Raw genomic sequence first — 20611 nt, 5'->3', positions numbered from 1 at the left:
TTGACTGTCTGTCAGGTCCTGATCACATCACTGTCACAGTTGCTATGATATCAGCATTTTCTGACAGGTGTATATGCTTCTGTCACTCCCAGTGAAGTTCTTTAGCACCCAGCCTGCTGCTGGATCTGAACCAGGGCGGCACTACTGGAAAGCACGGTCAGCGGTATCTCATACTGCTGCATGCGGAAGACACAATCTTGGTAGAAAATGGCATGCTTTCCATGTTCAAATAAGGCCTTAAAACAAGTGTTTTCTCTTTATGAAGAGTGATGTTCACTTCTATTCAGAAAAAGGAGGAACACTCTGGGCATTGTGAATTCCCAAAGATCTTCTCCCTTGTCCTCTGTGAAGCAGGCTCTGCTTTTGTCCTCCTGGAGTGAGCTACTGCCTGGAGGACACTAATTTAAAAAAATTACTTAAATTTTCTAGAACCCCCAAGCTTCCAGTGCAGCCTGAGGCACTGAGTGCTTCACTCCCAGCTGCGTGGTGGGGTTGGCCTCTCCTGACAAGAGAGTAACAAAAACCTATCATGGATGTGCAAGTGAGAGTAAGCTCTTTGTTCGGGAAACAGCCACACACCTCTGTGAGAATCTCAGCTCGTGCACAATTTGGAAGAAATTTCAGGTTTTCCAATTACTGTAGCAGTGGCTGGTAACCTTCCAGCAAAGAGGCGCTGGAGCACAGTGTTCCCATGGCTCCTGCTGGGCTCAGCCGGTGTTTGTGTTTGAACTGGCACCAGGAAAGCTAGGAAGCGAAGAGATTATTAATAGGGAGCGCAAGGAAGAGGAAAGGTGTTTAAACAGTTCCCATTTTGCATGTCTAATGCGGGAGCTACCCTTCTGTAGTTCCCCAAACAAGCACCCAAATCCAATGTCAGACTTCTCAGAAGCATAACTCGTTAAGCTTTAGCACACTGTAAGATAAGGACCTTGCTTGCTTAAGGCTATCAACCACTGATATTGACTCTTCAGGACGTTTTTAAGGCTATTTATATCACAATAAAGGCATTTTATTAACATCATCAATCAAGAGAGACCACATTTTGGCCTGGAAATGATTCTGCTTGAGTTTCTAGAAAGGAGAAGGGTGAGTAATTGTTGGATGCATTATCTTCGATCTCATTTGAAATCTCCTAATTGAAACCACATATGAGTGTCGTTTAATGCTTACAAAATAGATGGTAGGGCTGTTGCTAATGTACCTATGGTAAGTCCAACTTTCCAGTAACCAGAGGTACAGACTGGTTTTTCAGAGAATAACACGGCTATGGCAGGAGCTGTCCCTGTCCACATCTGGGTGAGAAGCTGGTTCCTGGCACATGCTTCAAACTGAAGCTTATGCCCCACGCTGGGCTGAGCTCGTGCTACTTGGCATCCACGGCTCAGCTCAGCTGGCAGCATCGGCTCTCGGGTTCCTGCCGATCTCCCTGGCAGCACCAGGGGTCTTGACAGGGCAAATCTGCTCCTGCGGTGGGGCTGGGATCTGTGTACGGGTGGCTGACACCTGGGAACTGAGTCGTGGTCAAGGGGCGTGGTAAAGCTTCCTGGTTTCTGGCAAGTGAATGGCTGGAGTTGCTGTTCAAGTGGAGAAGGGATGTTTACAGCTTTACTCCAGGGTTTTGCCAGCGTCTGTGCTGCTATCAGCTTAGGGAAAGGGAGCAGACTTGGAGGAGCAGTGGTTACTCAGGTGAAGAGAGTGTAACTTTGTACTGCCTATGGGGGCCTCTGAGAATGAGTAATGGCAGGGCTTGAAAGCTGTTACAGATATTTGATAATTAATTGGCTGGGAAATCAGTTTATTTTAACAACTCTAGTTAAATAAAGAAGAGAGCTAAAAGGGCTGCACTTTCCTGTGGTGCTACAGTACTTTGAGGGACAGAGAAAGCCCATTACATGTCTACTTTTATGCCAACAGGGACTTTCTTGTGAAGGCTCTTGTGAAAGGTAGTTGAAATCTTTATCTCCCCTGAATCCCAGCAGCTTCAGTTTAAGACAGAAAAATCTGAAGGGTGGTTTATTACCAAGGATCCATCAGGCAGAGGGGGACAGGGGAGTGGAGCTGCTGCTGTAACCTCATGCTTCACCTCTGGCCAGATACTTAGTGCAGAGTGGTTCCAGTTGTGGTTTATCACTGTTTTATACTGCTCTAGTGGGAGCAATGCATGTAGCTCGGTTAACCTCACTTGTCTTTCTGAGTACTGGCTGATCTCACACACACACACACAAGGTTGGGAAAACACTGGTTATAGTCTAGCATAAGCAAGTAATTTTGGGCTCTCTCCCTGCTTCTCTTTGGCTGTTGAGGACCAACCCTCTTTTCTCAAACTAAGGAAGAAACAGTAAGTGTGAAATCAGAGAGGAGTTGGTGTCAGGTCCATTTTTTGTTAGGGCTCTCTTATTTTCCAGGTTATTGGAATATTCATTGTATCATTGCTGTTCAGTGGGCAGAACTATTTCTTTGAGGAAAAACAATGTGTACCCTGGTCCTGGCAAAGAAAGAGAACTTGACTGGGATGTCAGACAAAGGTTTTTGATTTGACTTTTATATCTTTCTTTAGGAAGATATTCTCTGTGTGACTGTGCATATTAGAGACCTCAACAGCAATGCTGAAAGAGACTTGGATCTATTCTTTACTGCCGATTGTGCTTTGGATGTGAACTTAGGTCTCAAGCCAGTGTATCTTGTCCTGAGGGATGTACAGCAAGTGTGCATATATGAAAAGTATTCCAAATGCAGTCCTATTTGTCAGAGTCTGCAAAGAGCCTGCAACACCATCTGTTTTAGTGAGTGGATAAGAGATTAAACTGCAGGAATCATGGGTTCTGTACAATACATGAGAGCAGGCCAGACCATCACAGCACATCTTGGCTTTTTGAACCTGAGAATAACTTTAATATCCTTTCATTTAGGGTTTAGTGTCAAAATTAACTACCATTTTACTCTTGTCTCAAAAATCCCAAACTGCTCTTCCTGCCCCAGTGCCGTTGCTTGCCCTACTGCAGATTCAAATTCAGTACAGACACACACCCCACATCCCCCAGTGAAAACTTAAAAAGAATTAAAGAATAAAAATAAGCCCTTCAGTGTGGTGGAGGTACTGCAGGACCTCTCTTCTGCTGCCCTGTAGCACTTAGAATTGAGCCTCTTTGTGACAGGATTTGAGCCTAGGTTTCCCCCCGCCAAGGCTTTGAGGTCCTGTGTCAATGTCACGCTGTGCATAGACCTTGGAATGCGCAGATACACACCAGGTGGGCATGATGTCATCCCCTCTGCATGGCTGATGAGAGCCTACCTTTAGCCAAGTGTAAACTCAGGGCAGCCTGCAAATCCTTATCTTCAAAACATTCCCTGGATGTGAAGCCTCCTGCCAGCTGGAGCTACTTTTAGCTGAGCAGACTGAAGTGCTGTATTTAATGAATTCATTTGGAGTCTGGTAGAAGGAAGCAGGACTGATCCTCATTTAGTGTAAATCTAGGCTTCCCCATTTACTGCAATGGTGCCTTGTAGGCCCTTGATTTATGCCAGCTGAAGCCACAGTTTGGCATCTCTCCATACAGTACAGTACAGAATTCTGGAAATTATTTAGAGCAAGTGACCTGTCAAAAAAACAGAAATAGGAACCCAGCCTCAGACCAGCCAAAGCCCAAGTGCACAGCCTTAGACCCTGCTGTGTAAGAAACTCTCAGTAAGACAGCTGTACAGAAGGGAGCTCCATGGGGAAATGGTTTATCTGTACTGCGGATAAGCTGTGCATGGGGGAGAGGTTTCCTTTCACAGCGGGCTCTTGGGAGATGAGGCAGGGATGTCAGTGGATCCAGATAAGATATCCCTGGGTAAATGCTTCCAGTAGGATTAAGCAACATTGTCTTCACTAAGAAAAGAAAAGGGTTTATGTTCTGTGTTCCAGCCAATTTGTGCAGCTTATTTTGCCAGTGCCAGAAGACTGCAGGTGAGGAGGTGCAGAAGCTGTCAGAGCAGTCCCTGTAGTTACGCCTGTCCTTCAGTCAGCAGCCAGGCTGGAGTTCAGGCTCCTGAGCACAGACCCAAATGACCCAAGCCAGTTGCCTTCAAACTATGGGGAGGAGCTTGTGCTTCAGCCAGACCTCTCTGCTGTGGCTGCATATCCCTGGGCAGATCCCAATTATACAGAAAAGCAGTAGCGCTAAGATACTGGAGGTGACAGAAGGCTGTTTTGCAGTCATCACTACTGCTTTCTTGCTATCCTCATACACATTGGTGTGTACCTCCTTGCAACTGGTACACACCAAACTAAGTTTTGCTTGAGACAGGTCAGGTCTGTTATGTTTTGGTTTTGAAAATAAAATAGTTTCATTGTATGACTTTGCACAACCTATTTCTTTCCTTCCCCACTGGCTCCCTGTGTGTATAAAACATGCATCACAACACTTCTCCTCTACAAAGGTAAGAATTTTAGTTCCACAGTGCTTACTTCCTTTGATAAAAACACTGCATGCTGTTCAGCACATGCTGAATTGCCTTGCAAAACAAAGCCCTGCAAGGATCTCAGAGGAAAAAGAGTGCCAGATATTAGCATGATTAGAAGAATGGCAAGAAGATCTTGCTGTGGGAATTATTCCTCCCCTTTCTCAAGGAGTTAGTTGTACCTTCTTCCCATTCTGTTTCTGACCATGAGGTTTTAAACAAGCTTCTGGCTTTCATGTCAACAGCAGAAACTCCATCAGAGTATCATGAAAATTTCTTTTTTTTCCACTCTTCCTCCTTTCCTCTATTTATTTATTCATAAACATGTCCTCCTCTGCAAGGCATATTGGGCATGTGGGAATAAAGGTAAGCTGAGATCAAAGCTCTTGGGAGTTCTCCCTCACAGCATCTCCTCTACCTTCCCTGTAACTCTTTCAAATGCCTTCTTTCACAAGAACTGATGATGGACAAAAGGGAGGCATTAGGGAAAGGCAAAATTTAGCAAAGCTCTAAACAAAGGAAAGAAAGTGCAGTTGAGCATTGCCTTACTGTAACAGGTTTGCTGTGGTTTCCACATAAAGGAGTTCTTCGGCACAGGATAAATACAGCATGGGAATTTGAAGTTTGCAGCCTTTTATCCAATGATTGTAACACTCATGGGATGGATTTTCAAAAGTATCTCATCTCACTTTAGGCAGAAAGAAAACTGAATATATTGGTAAAAAAGCTTACTGTGCCAAATGCTGCTTTGAAGATTTGGTCCTTGTGTGTTAGTTTGGCAGCTGGTAGGCCCAAAAGTATTTTGACAAGTCTGGTTTAGATTTTAATGCTAAGCATTTAAAAAAGTCAAATCTCATGTGTGACTTTTAAGTGCTGGACAACTTTACTCACAGCATATTTGGGAATACAACCATATGCCAATGTCTTTTGGAAATAATGAGACTGTTAGTGTTTGTATCAGTAGTTTTTAACCTCTTCATGCATGTTTTCTAGGAGATCCAGTTTTGGAAACAAATCCAAACCTCTGCCAGGTAACTCTAGTGGGATATATAGAGGACTAAGGTATTGGCAAGAAATATTTAACTCTGTGTGAAGTGAAAAAGCCTAAAACTATTACTTCATCTGAAAGAAATATGTAAGAGGATCTGTCTTCTCCTGACATATTGCTGAACTCTGAGGTAGGTAGTAAAAGTAGTAAGACCAGGTCACTGCCTGCAGCCCCTGTGAGGCTGATCCTTTGGTCCACAGCCCTTTTTTTTTTTCCAAACATCTGAAAGAATAGGCACTTCTTTGCTTTCCTTGGGAGACTTTTTACAAGACTAGCACTTGTAGATGACAAGAAGTTTTTCTTCAAGTTCGAACAGACTACTTTCTCTTTTTTTTTCTGACCTGTTACTCCTTCGTAGACCCCTGTGCATCTTGCTAAATAATTCCTCTCTTCCCTCGGTACTTTCAGCTTTCAAAGAGGTATAGCTTGTCAACATGTCGCTTTTAAGTCCTCTCTTAGTCAAGTTCTACATATTTAATGTTTTTAAGCTTCCCTTAGATGCTGATCCCTTTCCAGCCCTTGATGAATTTTGTTGTTGCTCGCCTCTGAATTCCCTCCAATTCCCCCATATCTATCTGAAAACAAGGTGCCTAATATTGACTGCTCCAGTCCAGGTGCATTTGGTATTTCGTGGCTGTTGTTTTTGGATGGAATTAAAAAGAGAAGCAGCAGAGTCTCTCAAAGGGAATCTGCTTCGTGGTCTTCTCTCTGAGAGCATTATTTCACGATGGTATTTCGGGACTGGCTTTAGATATGGAAATGAGAGCATGTGTCTAGCTCAGAAGCTGTTCTCTGCTTTCAAGTGGGAGAGAGATGGAAAAGGGGAAGAGGGGTTAAGCTCCTCAAAGGCTTTGTCTACATTAGGCTTTTTTCTTCACATTTCCCAGTGTTGCTTGCACGGGTGTAGCTCAATCCACAGTGGCACTAATGACAGCTCTGGCACAGGCAGGGAATCGAACATGTTCCACTACACATCGCCTCCACAATCTCTGCAAGCCCCAAATCCACCAGTGGTGCCACGGCAGCGGGAGCTGGAGAAGGAAAAGGTCAGCTGTAAATAATAACTAGAGTGTTTGCACATCAAGAAGGTGTCCTTCATTGAAATGCAGTAGCTGGAAGTGAGCAGGCAGGATGCACCCAGTTTCTCATTCATCTTGAAATACCACCCTTCACAGTCTGCTGCCGGCTACCTGAGGGCAGCACTTGGAAGTGGGGAAGATAGCTTAGTTGGGACACCTCTGATACTCTCATAACCTCAGAAAAGAAGGAAAAGTTAAGATTTATTTTCCCTGCTCTTGCTCCCATTCCCTCTCTGATCTGCCTCCAAAGGATTTCAAGACTGATTTCTCTCTGGTGTGGATTCTCCTGTCCCACCTGCCCAGGACAAGCACTAATGCTTCAGATGTAATATTCCCTTTCCCTTGCTGAAGAAGAGGCAGTATGAGATGAGATGAACATTAGGATCCAGACAATGGAAAGTGCATTACTATGTCTCAGGTAGCATGCTCCTCAGGTACTGGAAGAAGCTCTTTCATATAGTACAAAACACAGGAGACACCTGCCAGTTTCACACAACATTTAAATCTGACATTCTTTCACAGACTTATACCAGTTAATGGTTAACTGATTAAATTCTCAGCCAGAAAGTATCACCAAGATGAAGATGTCAATGAGTTTAAAAAAAGAAAAAGGGGGCAGGGGGTTGAGAAATGCCTGGGGATAAGAAAGCCAGCGTACAAACTTACAAGGTGGATTGCAAGCTGTCACTCAGAGTGGAAGCTAATTTACACAGAGGCTAAATTTAGGCTACATATTAGGAAGAAATTCTTTACTTTGAGGGTAGCAAGACACTGGAACAGGTTACCTATAGAAGCAGTGCATGCCCCATCCCTGACTGACAGTGTTCAAAACCAGGCTGATGTGGCTTTTACAACCTTATCTGGTAACAGCTGTCCCTGCTCATGGCAGGAGCATGGAACTAGATGATCTTTAACATCCCTTCCAACCCAGGCCATTCTGTCATTAGCTTGGTGATAAATTTATAGGTTTTTATGGCTAGAAAAGATTATGAAATTATGTAGACGGTGGTTTACACTGTCATTTTAGGAAGTGTTTTACCTTTCTTTGAAATGTTTGTCACTAGGCATGGGAGAGTTGGTCACTGAACTGTATGGCTCAATACCTTGGCTGCTGTGCAGCTGTGTGACTGTGTGGCTCAGACCTTGATACTGTTTCCATTTCCTTCCCCAAATGTTCAGGTGGGGACATCTGAGCATTTAGCTCTTCTTGCCTCCTTGGAGATACGCAGCCATTACAGATCTACTTTGGTCACTTACCCCAACAGCTGCTGAGGCTGGTGGCCAGCATTAGCCCCTGACAAGCTGATGGCTCTGACCTGATTGTCTGTTTCGCTGTATTTTCTCATGTCAGAAACATTCCTAGAGGTGGTGTACGGTTTCTTGCCACCTGGCAATCAGCTCTTCCTGACCCACTGGAGGCTGCTGCCCGTCCTGTGGGCACAGCCCTTGTTTCTGAGAGCCCCGAGAGCTGGTGCTGTCACGTTGCTGTGTGGGAGGGCACCTGAGGTGCCTTGCTTTTGGAACTAGGCCATGGTGCCATGGCAGCAATCATGTGGGCTGTTTTGCAGGCTTACATGTGTCTTGGGGTGTGCAACTGTGAAAGGGAGAGTCGGGGAGGGAACCTCCCTCTTGCCTCTCTGCCATACAAAATACATGAGGTGATGCTCCAAAGCTCCAGGTTTAATTTTTTGAATCTTAATTTTTGTAGTCCCCTTCCCTGAGCAAACCACTGAAATCCACAAGCTAGAAGGTGTTATTTACAGTGCCACATCTCTCTTCAGCTGTGAGATGCTGATTTTCAAATCTTCCCCCTTGTTTTGTGACAGCCTGTGGTGATACCTCCTGCATTTTTAGCCTGTGACTGGGGTGGGAGGAAGCGACCCTGGACCACACAAAATGCTTTAAAGCTCCCTCTAGCATCACTCTCCTATTCCCTCTTGTGTTTTCACTGTCCCTTTTGTGCACCCACTCTCTCCTGACCTGCCCTTATGCTCTTTCTTTCTTTGTGCCCATGCATTGCTAATCTGTGGCATAGTCTCATTCCCCAGTAGCTGTGCCGGCTGCCTTACTGTTTCTTGCCAGCTTTTGCCTCTCCCCATTTTTTCTCTTCCCTCTGCTTGCCAGCCCATGATGTAGCATTGCCTTTCTCCATCTGCCTGATTGTCTCTCTGCTTTTTATCTGGGTGCTGGAGCTCCAGGTGCTGTCATTCTCTGCGACAGCACAGAACGTTTCAGTTTCCCTCTGTGGCTGGATAATTACCAGATACAGAGTCACGTGGACTTCCCAGCGAAACCCTCCCTCCCCTCCTGTCAGAGAAGGAGATCACATCTCTGAAACTCATTTTCTCCTTTTTGTGGCATTTTCGTTATTATTAATTTTTACTAGAAGAAATTCAAGGGAAAAAAATGGATTCGCTTTTCTGGAGTTACCTAGTGGTGACCACATAGAAGTTACCTACAAGGCACTGGGGGTTCAGGTAGAAGAAATAGGTGATTTCTACAGCTAAAGCTTGTGAAGGAAACTAAAGGGACTTATAGTCTGTATGGGTGCCTTATTAGTGCTCCTATTCTCTTTTTTGTTGTATCTCCAAAACAGAAAAAAGTCATAATGGTGCAGAGGCTTGCCAGCAGTTTAGTTTCCAGTTTACTTACAAATTTGGCATAACAGCCAATACCCAGTTCACATAAGGGACTAATTATCATTGTCTTTTGATGAACTTCTGTTCCTAAGTGACTCCAGATATTTTTAAATATCAGCCTGTGTCTTAGTGATCACAAAAGCATAGGATCCTTAGTGTTAGTGCAGAGCAACAAAAAGGCAAATCATTGGGCAATGTTCCCCATTGCCATTCTTCATCAGCTCTGCTATTCCCTGCCATTTTGATAGTGCAGGAGCCCTGGGATGCTACAGGAAGCTATGGGCGGCAGAGCAAGGCATACATTCCTAGTGGGCTATTTCACTAAGGCCAAGTGATCAATAGCTGATGAGCATTGCCTAATGATTCTGGATCAAGAGCAGAGCCAGGTTTCTGGCTGGACCGAAAAGGAAGAGTGGCAAGTCCTCAGCTAACCCAAAAGGGCAAGAGAGAGCTCAGGGTCTGTTTCCTCAGCAGCCTGAACCTCCTGACTGATTTCAGTGCGAGACCCTGACACAAGCTGTCATAGCATTTGGCATTTCTGCAAGCGTCAGCCAGAGAGCAGTTCATCCCCCTGAGCACACGTAGGGAGCAAGTCTCCTCTGGCAGGAGGCCTGGGACTGGAGTCAGTCATTCTAGAAACATGTCTTAGAATGGGCAAACACCTGTCCAAGAATTTCCTGACTCTGACTATGCTGTAAAGAAATGGAGGGCATTTCCTGGGTATGGTTGGTTACAAGAAGAGATGGTACTGTAGTGGTAGGTCTCGCTCTGAGATTTTTCTGTATTTTGAAATCTTAAACTGTGCTGAGATATGGCTGGGATGGAGTTAAGCTCATAGCAGCTCATAGCAGCTCATATTGATATTTTTAAGAAGGTTCCTCTGCTGGAGTGGATGTGGACTGAAGTTGTTTATGCAGGTATACCGATCCCCAACAGATGGGAAGAGCAATAAATCATGCCAGTATAAGTTCTCTTACTCTGATACAGTTACATCCACCCTTTGAGAGTACTGGCATAAAAATCGCTGTATTTTGGGCTTGATTTCTGTTGTGAGTTTGTTTTTTTTCCCTACACAAACAGGAACCTCTACTCTTAAACAGTCGTTTTAACAGAAATAAAACGCATGTGAGACCAGCTGTGTGTCTGCTAGTGTGAGCGAGGGCAGCTAGCTGTCTTTTTAGGCCAGTGTATTTTTTGTAAATTCCCTTGGGCTTCATTTTCCATGTGTACCACATGGACCGAGAGACAAGGATGTTTACAGCACATGAGCAGTTCTGCACTGATGCTCATATTTTCTGGTTGCAATTCTTTTTTTATTTAATTAGAAAGAGTTGATGGGAGAGACAGTCAGACAGAAATGTTTCTGTACAAGGCACTGGGGACTCCTCTTCCAGAAAACTGGGTACAAATGCTGGTCACGAAAGAGGAATTCAGGCTGGAGCAGGTGCTGAGAGGGGCTACTGGGATGTTTAGGGCAATGGAGGGTCTATCATACAAGAAGAAACCAGGAGAGTTTGGCTTGTTGAATCCAGCAAAATGAAAGCTGAGAGGGAATATGATTGCTCTCTCTGAACACAGTGAAAGATAAACACCCAGGAGAGGGAAGAGCTCTTTAAGCTAAAAGATGGTGTTGGCATGAGAGGAAATGGATATAAGCCAGGTATGAATAAATCTGCGCTTAGAGTTAGAAAAAAAAAAAAGGTTTTAATCAGCAGAACAGAAAGACTTTGAGCAGTCTGACCTGCAAAGCAGGGGGAGGATATTCCCCCATCAAACACACTAGGCTAAAGTAGGAATGAGGTACATCTCTGAAAAAGATGATAAAGTACAGCTGGCTGTGCCAGCAGAGGTTGGGGCCTCATGACCTGGTAAGCCCATCCTAGCCTCACACTCCTAAAGTGGCAATTTACTAAAGAGGATGAACAGAAGTGCAAGCATCCTATCAGCCATGCGCCCTCCCAATAGGTGGATCGCCAAAAATTGTCACCTGAGTGCTGAAATACCCAGGGAGCTGCAGACAGGTGTGACGACCAAGGTCACAGCATAATGCAGCTGAGAGAAGGCATGGGCTGAACAGATGCAGCAGTTTCCCCCTCCTGCCAGTTTTCCAGCACAGGACTGGGTTTAAGCAGTAGTTTTCTAAATCCCTCCGAGGGCCTGTGTTGTCACGCTGGCAGTGGTTACTCAGGAGCTATTTATGCCACATTTTGGAAATCCATCCTGCTGTGGCACAGTTTTCACTCTCAAACAGTGACCCTGCTGTGTATCATGGCACATAAGGAGAGGAGCAGCAGCTGTACTAAGCTGGGGAAAGAGAGCAGCAGTGGCAGTAGGGAGGAGAATTTTGAACAACAACTGATGCCCATGTGCATTCAAATTCAGCAAAATGAGACTTTTGGTGCTTGGCTGAAAGGAGGTTTCAGATGCTCAGTTGATATGATCACCCATGAAAGTGCCATCCACTTAAGAGGCCTTGCCTTCGCAGAGGGGAAATACATTCAGCTGTGGGTGTCTTCTGCAGCATCTCCTGCTGAGGGGGCCTGATCCAGAGCAGTGGGAACCACCCATGGCCAACAGTTCCCATATTGCTCCTCCAGATTCTGTGCTCCTCTGTGCTCTGCCACTGTACTCCTCTGGTGGGGACTGCAGTGGCAGCGCTGCATTGCTCTTGAGATGCTGGCAGGATCCAGCACTGCAGTGCCATTGTGGAGCCTGGATGGACTCTTCCCTGAAAAGCCTGCCTGGGAGGTCAGGGCTGGCATGGCTGTGGTCTGTCCCTAGCCCTTGCTGCCCATACCCCTGCCAGGGCATAGAGGAGAAGCTGGACCCTCACTGCCGCCCTGGCTGACCATGGGTGTGTCCGAGTCCTTGCTTGCCCGGCAGGGAAGGACTGAAGAGCTTGAGGAGACAAGATGAAACAGCATGAGCATGATTTGCTCTTGAACTTTCTTCCCCAGGCTGGGAGCAAGGCTGTGTTTAACCACTGCATTAGCTTTCCAGGATCATATTTTGCAACACAACAGAGAATTTGTCTTGCATGTTTGGAGCTGGCAGCCAGGAACTGATGTTGTTTTGAGCCGAATGAGCCATGTTTGATCCCTCCCTCTTTTCCCTCTTGCCATTTTGCTGCTGGGGGAAGAGGGCAGTGGGGGAAGTTGTTAGCCGGATCTCGTAGGAGTGTATGTGAAGTGAGAAGATTACAGCAGGCTCATCACAGAGCTGAGGCAAAGGCAGGAGATCTGATGCAGGGTGGGTTGAGGCATCCTCTGGCAAAAGGGCAGCATGTCCCTCAGTGAGTGCAGTGGGGTGGGGTTTGGGTGCTTAATTGTGTGTGCAGCAGGCTGCTGAGTTTTGGCCTGATGCACAGAGATTGTCTTACAGAAGAGATGATCAAAGGGTTAATGGAGAAAAGATGATTAAACAGGAGTGTGGGAATTGCAGCACAGAGCTGTCACCCCAACATGCTTTGGAGAAAGAGGGCAGAAAATGCAGTCCATAAACTCACTATTTATTTATTTTTCCCCAAAATGAGGTAAGAGCTGTGGCTTGCTGGCAAAGCAGTGCAGCATATTTCATTAATCCTAGCAGCTTGCTTCTTCTCACTAGTGGGGTTCTGGCAGAGAATTGTGGGTTTGGTCTGCTATAAAAAAATTAAAAAAAAAAAATTGGAATTACAACAGCAATTAAAAAACCCCAAATAATTATCCCAGTTTCAGTGCAACCCAATACATCATTGATAATGTTGTAAAATCTCCATGTTAAAGCCATCATTTAAACAGCAGCTTCACCAGGCCCTGAAGGGCTTCTTTCTTGCCTTTTCATCACTCCAGGCTGTAAATATCATGCATCCCTTTCCGAAGCGATGAAATACCCCCGTCCATCTCTGCAGCCTCGGCCGTAGCTGCTGTGCTGCTTTCTCTGGGGCAGAATGGGAAGGCCCTTGCTGAGATCCCGGCTCTGCCGCACCCCACTCAGCCCGTGCGGCCCAGCCCGGCATCGGCTGCCGGCGGCCCGGGGGAGCCGTGCTGGGCCTTCCCAGGAAAACGCCGCCTCTCAGCAGTCTGTTCGCCGGGCGAGACAGAGGGCGGAAAGCTTAGGGCCGAGAGCTGCTGGAGTGACAGGCACAACATAAGCTGCGATGAGTGTTACAGCAACACGCTGGGAAATCGATGCGCGGAGCGGCGCTGCCGCCGCCGCGGGAGGAGCGGGAGTCTCGGGTGTTCCAAGCGCTGGGCCCGAGTGAGGCAGAACGGGCGCTGAAACCCCCGGGCTCGCGCCGCCGGGAGAGGACATGTGGGTGCCCAAGCCTCACGCTCCTTTTCTTCACTCTGTCTCTCACCCATCAATAGGAACAAGCCCAAATACTTTGAAGAAGGGGGGAAAAAAAGTGCATCTCTTGTCAGATGGGGAACGTTCCTCGGAGCTTACAGGGGCAGGTTTGCAGGAGCGCTGCTTTGGCCCAGCGCTGCGTGTTAGACCAGCAGGTGATGGAGGAGGGAGGACAAGCAGCAGGACTTGCTCCTGCCCTCCCCCAGCCTGCATGCTGCCAGGTGTCCCAGCCCGTCATGAAATCCAGGGACCAGGAATGATGGTGGGCAGCCCTCTATCCCATCCAAAGCAGTGATTCCTGCTCAAAGTTCAAAATCATTCTCCTGCAGAACAGCATTGCCCCATCCCCTCCCTCCTGTAGCACAGCTCAGCCCCATTGTCTGCATTTGCATGTGGGGAGGAGTGCAAGGATGACTTGGGTTTCTTTCTCCACATCCAACTGTTTCTAAAGAACTTCAGGTGCCAAACTTGGCTGTGTTTGTTTAACAAGAAGGCAAGGAGGACTAATGGGGCATGACGGCAAGATCTTTCTTGTGTCCTTCCGTGTTTCTGGTTTGAAATGGTGCAAGATCAACAGTTCCCAGGTTCTTACAGTGATCATGCAAGTCATGCCTATCACCATTCACTGGTCCTCTCGTTAGCCACATCAGAGATGTTAAGAAATCAAACCTGCAACCATAAGGAAAAGAATAATGCATGGATCACAAACTGTTTATTAGCTTTCACTGAGGCTGATGGTAATGGTTCCAATAAGTCTAATGAAAAGCGTTTGACTGTCTCTGTGAACTTGATTATTGATTATTAGTGAACGATAAGAGTCCATTGATATCTGGCTGATGCCATGCTCCTATTGCTTTGCAGTTAAAATGTCAGTTAACATGCCATTTAATATTCTATTAGTATTGAATTAGCACTTATTACACTGTGAAAATCATCACCATAAATCCTTATTAAAGCGTGATCCATTCAGCTGGGTGGCTTCTCTGGCAGACTAAGAGGGGGGGTGTCTGTGTGTGCAGACAGACATACTGAGATGCATCATCCACGTGAATGCATGTTCAGAGCATGCCAGGACTTGGAATTTCCACATTTGTACATTGATTTTCCCTGACAGCTTGAGAGGAACAGGTATGGTGAATAGAGGGCTCAAATCCATTTCACTCACTCCTCCCATTTTCCTCTTTTCTTTGTCCTATATCCTTTCCTTATTTTGGTAGCATTGCTAACTTGTTTCAGGGCCAGTTGCAAGGTTGCCTGACTGTAGCTATTGACCACTGTTCTAGGGCTGACCTGGATGCATGTAAGACAGGTTGTGACACATTTTCTCTTCCAGGGAGAGGAGGGAGGGTCTCTGGTTGAAGCCTAGCCACAGGAGCAAAAGCACAAGGCTTTGTGCTGACCACACCACTGAACTGTCACTGACAAGACACCACACAGGGGCATATTTGCTACCCCAGAGAGTTATAATGATCAGGGACAGGGCAGAGCTGCTGAGTGCTCGCTGTACCCTGGTGGTGATGGGAAAGCAGCCTGGTGGAGATGGTGGGGTGCCATGGATCTGCTGGAGTCCAGCAGCACTGATAGCTGTTCAGGGGGACTAAAAAACTTCAGCTCCCACTGACTTCAGTTTCCACTGTTAATCTGCTTAGCTTTTCACTACCAAAATATCTGACCCCTGATTCTTGGTGCTGCTACAACTCCTGCATTTGCAGGAGGGCTCTTGACCCTAAGGCAGCCAGCTCTGGAGGCAGTCTGGGTGTTCCTACAGGGCCACTGCCCTCAGCCCTGGAGCACACTGTGCTCCGTGGATCATGGCTTTCACCTCCCATCACTGGTGATTACTGCCTGGAGTGGCCAATGGAACTGGAGCAATGCCTCATCGTAGTGGTGCTGGTTTCTACCTGTGAGTAACTGCTCACAGGTTCCCCTGCATCCTTCTTTTTGACAGAGTAGCTTTTTGAAAACAACTCAGATCACACCTGAGAGTTCACCTTGGGGGCAAGTGCCTGCCTCTCCAGGAGGGTGGGCTCTGGCCTGAGGGCCAAATTCTCACTCCCCTTCCTTGTCTGGACATTGCCAGTAAAAGACAGGAATCTATTGGGCTGCTCTCTAAAGCAAGTGTTTGTCAGATCAGACAGAGCTGCTTACAGCTTGGCCAGCAGCATGGCATGGCTCCCATGGATGCCCACGCAGCTTGGCTTTCCTCCTGCCCACAAGCAACCCCAGAACAGCTTGGACAGCATCCATGGGCTTGCCAAAAGGGAGTGGGTGTGAGGTGCTGGCCATAATGGTGGGGTCACATCACAAGGGAAGGCAGCTGCAGCAGCCTTGAATGAAATGCATTCAAACAGAGGAACTTGAAAAATGTCTGACCCATGCTAAAAGGCTGTCTGAAAGCCTACTGTCAAATATTTGTCTTATCTTGAAGCAATAATCATTATCCTCTTTCTTTCTTTCTTCCTTCAAATACAACACATGCATAAATAGTGAAGAGGGCACAATCCTGTGCAACGTGATCTAGGAAGACCCTGCTCAAGCAGGGAGGTTTGACCATACAACCTCACTGTGGTCCCTTCCAACTTCACCTATTCTGTGATTCTGTAATAGCAGTGGCAAGAGGTACTGGGTTATTTGGATGCTGGGATACTGTGGACAGAGCTCTGAGAGGTGAAGGAGCAACAGCTCTGGAGCCTGAGCTTCCCTGTTTATCTGCAGAGCTAATGTGATGTGAGCTGCTCTCAGGCAAACCTGCTCTCAGCCTGTCTGAGCCCAGCCTGGGGTTGCAGCTGCCGGAGTGAAAGAGGAGTTATGTCTGCCTGTCTTCTTCAGCCCTGGTCCTCTTGAATGAGACACAGCTGAGAGTGAGCAAGACGTGTCTCCTCAGTGGCAGCTCCTCATCTTTTCTGTGCAAGTCTCATTCTGGTGGTGGGAAGTGGTACAGAGCAGGTGTCTTTGCCAAAAGTGTATTTGTCTTCACGGCACTTACTCTGCTCTCTGTCAAGAAACAAAATACTTGTCAAGTTACAGTTGCAATGGGGTTGGTTTGTCCTCTGACTTGGGAAGGTGGCACTCAGGGCCCTGGCAGTTTCTGGTCCTCCTGCTACTCCTCTGCTTGCCACCCCTAGCTGTCATTCCTCCTCTCCTGTCCATCTGAGATGTTCACAGAACATTCTGCATGTGTCACAGAGATGACAGTGACACTCCCACAGCCTCTCATTTTCAGCCTGAAATCTGCACTTGCCTGCACAAACAAGCAGATGTGCATCATCAAGTGTGTGTGTTTGTGTTAGAAGGGTGATGTTTGAACAATGAAATAATTCCACAATTTTTTTTTTGTCAGCAGGAGGTAGATGGGAGATAGTCTATAGTTTCCTGCACTAGTGCTGCTGAAACTGAGGGATGGAGGAGCTGTGCCCTGAGCTGACAAAGCTGGAGCCCTGAACCTTTGCCCTCCAGGCTGGAAGGGGTCTAGGGTTTATCTATTGTATAGTCAACTTTTTGAAGGTGAAGGAGAAGCATGGGAAGAGCTACTTCCAACCTTTCTCACTGGCAAGGTTGGAAGGCATTTGGTGATCAAGATCTCTTGTGGCTTCCAAATTAATTTTTGGTATGTAGGCCAGAGGCAAAAGGAAGAGAGACCAAGAGACATGTCTGCCCCAAATCCCATGGGGTCTATGAACCAAAGATTCCTGAAACTCTTCAACAGAGTTAAATTGTTAAGTACTTGTCCATGGGACAATAATGATGAGAAGATTGTATGGTTTACTGGCAAGGCAGGAGTGTGGTATGAAGTTTCTCAGCAAAGCAGTAAAGAAGAGGAACAAAAGGGAGGTGATGGAGAGGGTTGCTAATCTCCCCCTTACCTGTCTCATCCTCTGCAGGTGTTATGTAGAAGACAGAAGCTCCAAGGTGGCCTGGTTAAATCGTTCTGGCATCATTTTTGCTGGAGAGGACAAGTGGTCCCTGGACCCTCGAGTAGAGCTGGAGAAGAGAAACCCCCTGGAATACAGCCTGCGGATCCAGAAAGTGGATGTCTATGATGAGGGGTCCTACACGTGTTCAGTGCAGACACAGCATCATCCCAAGACTTCCCAGGTTTACTTGATTGTGCAAGGTAAGCAATGTGCTTGATAGGAGAGCAAAAAGCAATAGACACAGTGAGAGGAGAGAGCTGTATTTTTCCAAGAGAAACTCAAGAGTCAGTAGCCTGTGCGTCCTTTATGTTAACTCAGGAGCCAGCTAGACTTTTCCCTTCCACTGTGGCATAGCATGGTTTTACTCTGCTGTCAGTTTGTCCTTTTAAAAGGGTGACAGAGCAGGGGAGACCAGTGATGCTAAGCCATATTCTAATATGATGCAAACCTGGCTCCTGGCTCTGGTTGTTTGGCACTGATGGGAAAGCATTTGTTTATAATGACACTTTTCAGAGCATTGTGCCTTATCTCTTTACAGAGAGCCCTCTGGTTTCTTCGCCTCCTCCTTCCTCAGGTTTCCTTTCTTTTTTCTTGTGTCAACAAGCTACTGTGCTGTGTGTTTTGGCCTTCCATAGTCTGCCTTTTGCCAGGCTAAGGAATTAATTTTCCTGTGAGTTTTTCCAAGCTGGGTCATTGGTTTGCCGGGTGCACCATCACTAGGCATGTGTGAAACCTGGTACCTAAGGGACCTGCTATGTACCTTATGTTGCCCTTTCCTTTTTTAGCTACCCTTCTCCTGTGTGTGTTATAAGGAACAGGAAACTTGGCATACCAGTATTGTCTGATCTGTCTGCCTGAATTTATGGCATAACAGAGAGTAAAGAAATTAAAGAGTTTGCCAGTTATTGTTAAGGTCATTAATGAGTTTATTCTTGTTCCATCCTGTCCAGACCAGAACACAAAACAAGTGAGTTTACCTAGTTTTGTTTAGTTTTGCTTTAAATCTTCATGCCATTTTGTCTATCTGGCTATTTATCTAAAATATTTACGGAGCAGCTTAGTTGGTAGATATTTATGAATGTGTTTGATACATATTACAGATATGTTCAACTTATATATTTTCCTTCAGCCAGGAATTTTTTATTTCTTCTGATTTGTGTAGTAGCCCATAAGGCTGCAGAGTTCATTTCCCCCAACAAGTTTTTTAATAGCTCTGATTATAGATGCATGCAGGAAAGGACTTTTCCTCTTGCTGGTACTACTTGGCAAACTGGGGGGCTGAGTATCATCCTAAGTGTTTATCTGCAAGGTGATGAAGTCTGGACATGTGATGAGAGGTGATGCTTTACACACAGGTGTAGTGAGCCAGAAGGCTCCTGGTTGCTTTTCTTGCCCAGAATCCTCCCCCAGCAGCACAAAGAGTGGCCCATGCCCGCACACAGAGCGGCTCTCCCAGCCTGGCTGAGTGCTTGCTGTATGAGATGCATTCCCCAGCCCAGAGGTGTACCCTGCCTTGCTGCTCACTACAGCAGAGCAGAGCCAGCCCTCTGTAGGTGGTTTATTACTGGTGAAATCTCACAGCACACAATTTCCATTTACCTGTCAAGAAAAATATAGGGACAAATGAGTTCTGGAGCCGTGCATATGTATTATTAATTTTATTTGTGCCTATTAGATATGGGCCTAAGCAGCAAAATTGAGTTCTCTAGCTTAGCTTTCACTTAAATACATGGGTATATGGCTCTGAACTACTGCCATCTTTCTGAGAATAAGAAAATTTAGGTTTTGACACTCCTAAACTGTAAATAAGGTATCTGTAGGTAATCTTTGTTCTAACACCTGCACAGATTTAATAAAAGACTCATTGTGATATTGTGCTTACTGTATAATCCTGTAATTAGGTAAAACTCATAGCTTTAATTTTTTTAAACTAAATTTAATCTGGAAAAAAAAGTAAAGGAAAATATAAATACAAAATCCTTTCCAGTTTGGAAGAGTTAGTCTCATTTTAAACATGTTTTAGAAATAATCTTAACTAATAAAACTAATTCAGTACAAATAATGTATGTTAGAAAATAATCCCTGTAGCCTCAAAGTAATATTTTCTTATATTGATTGTTATTTTTCCAAGATTTGCAGGTTGTTTGCCTGAAAAATAGTCTGCTACTAGTGCTAATTAAAGGAGTTTGGATATTGAGTCATACTAAACTATTTAGTTTTATTTCTTTTATGTAGTTTATTTGCTTCTTTTGTTTTTGTATTCATACATTTCAAAACATAGGCTATTTGAAGCTCTGGGCATCCCAAATGTAAAAATAAATAAATAAAAGAAAATACAACTCCTGAAACATTAAATGACAGAGTAGTCAACTGGTCTGCCTGGTAATCTGGGAGGAGAATTTCTGGAATGATGGTCAGTGATCTCTTTTGAACAAGCTCAGGGAAACAAAAACAAACCAGGATCAGAGGCTCATTGCTACCTTTGAGTACATGGTTGGTGCCTAGATTTGCCAGTGAAAGGTGCTGCAATGACAGCTGCTCCTGCCCTGCAGACAATGGGTTGGTTTAGGGCCATGCCAGGCTTCCTATTCCTCTCACTCAGTGTTGCCACAGATATTTCTGCATCCCCCTACCAAAGACAAATCCTTAATCTCTCCCAGTTCAACTCCCTCATCTGTCTAGCCCCTGTGAGAGCACAGCTTCTCTTACCCCTAGACACAAATGGGATAGCTGTATCAGAGACTCATCAGTGGGTAGGCAGATCCTAGAGTGCTGTCGGAGCTCTTAAAACTGGAGACCAATCCATGTCCACAATGACAGCTGAAGCAGGCAGGCTTCACTGGTATCCTGAATGTTTTCTGTGCTTAGATCACTGCAGTCTAATGGAGTTGCATTCTAGGACCAGGTCCTTTCCAGCCTTGAGAAAATCAGCTTTCCCAGAGGTGAGCTCTGCTTGGTGAACTCTGCTGGACAGAGCTGCAGAAGTATATCACAGAAAAAGGGACATCACCTCTCTAATGTATATGCCCAAGTCCTTTAGTATTCATATGGGAAGAACCAGTTTTACTTTGCCAGCAACAATTTCTGCAAAAACACCCTACTTGGTCTATTCCTTTCCTCTCTTAAGTGTGTAGGTCAATGGATGAGATCCCTCTCAAC

At 45.8% G+C, this 20611-nt stretch overlaps 1 protein-coding gene across 3 annotated transcripts in view; it reads left to right on the top strand.

Moving 5' to 3' along the window:
- Positions 1 to 20611, top strand: part of LSAMP (limbic system associated membrane protein) — a 987400-nt gene that overhangs the window by 807442 nt on the left and 159347 nt on the right. For all 3 annotated transcript variants that reach the window (XM_063148357.1, XM_063148356.1, XM_063148358.1), the window contains one exon: positions 17420 to 17652. In XM_063148357.1, coding sequence (XP_063004427.1) covers positions 17420 to 17652 — 233 coding nt within the window. The remainder of the gene's footprint in view (positions 1 to 17419; positions 17653 to 20611) is intronic.

Source organism: Melospiza melodia, chromosome 2 (assembly GCF_035770615.1).
Source record: "Melospiza melodia melodia isolate bMelMel2 chromosome 2, bMelMel2.pri, whole genome shotgun sequence".
Taxonomy (NCBI): Eukaryota; Metazoa; Chordata; class Aves; order Passeriformes; family Passerellidae; genus Melospiza; species Melospiza melodia.
Note: the sequence above shows the minus strand (reverse complement) of the source record. Positions and strands in the feature narration are given on the sequence as shown.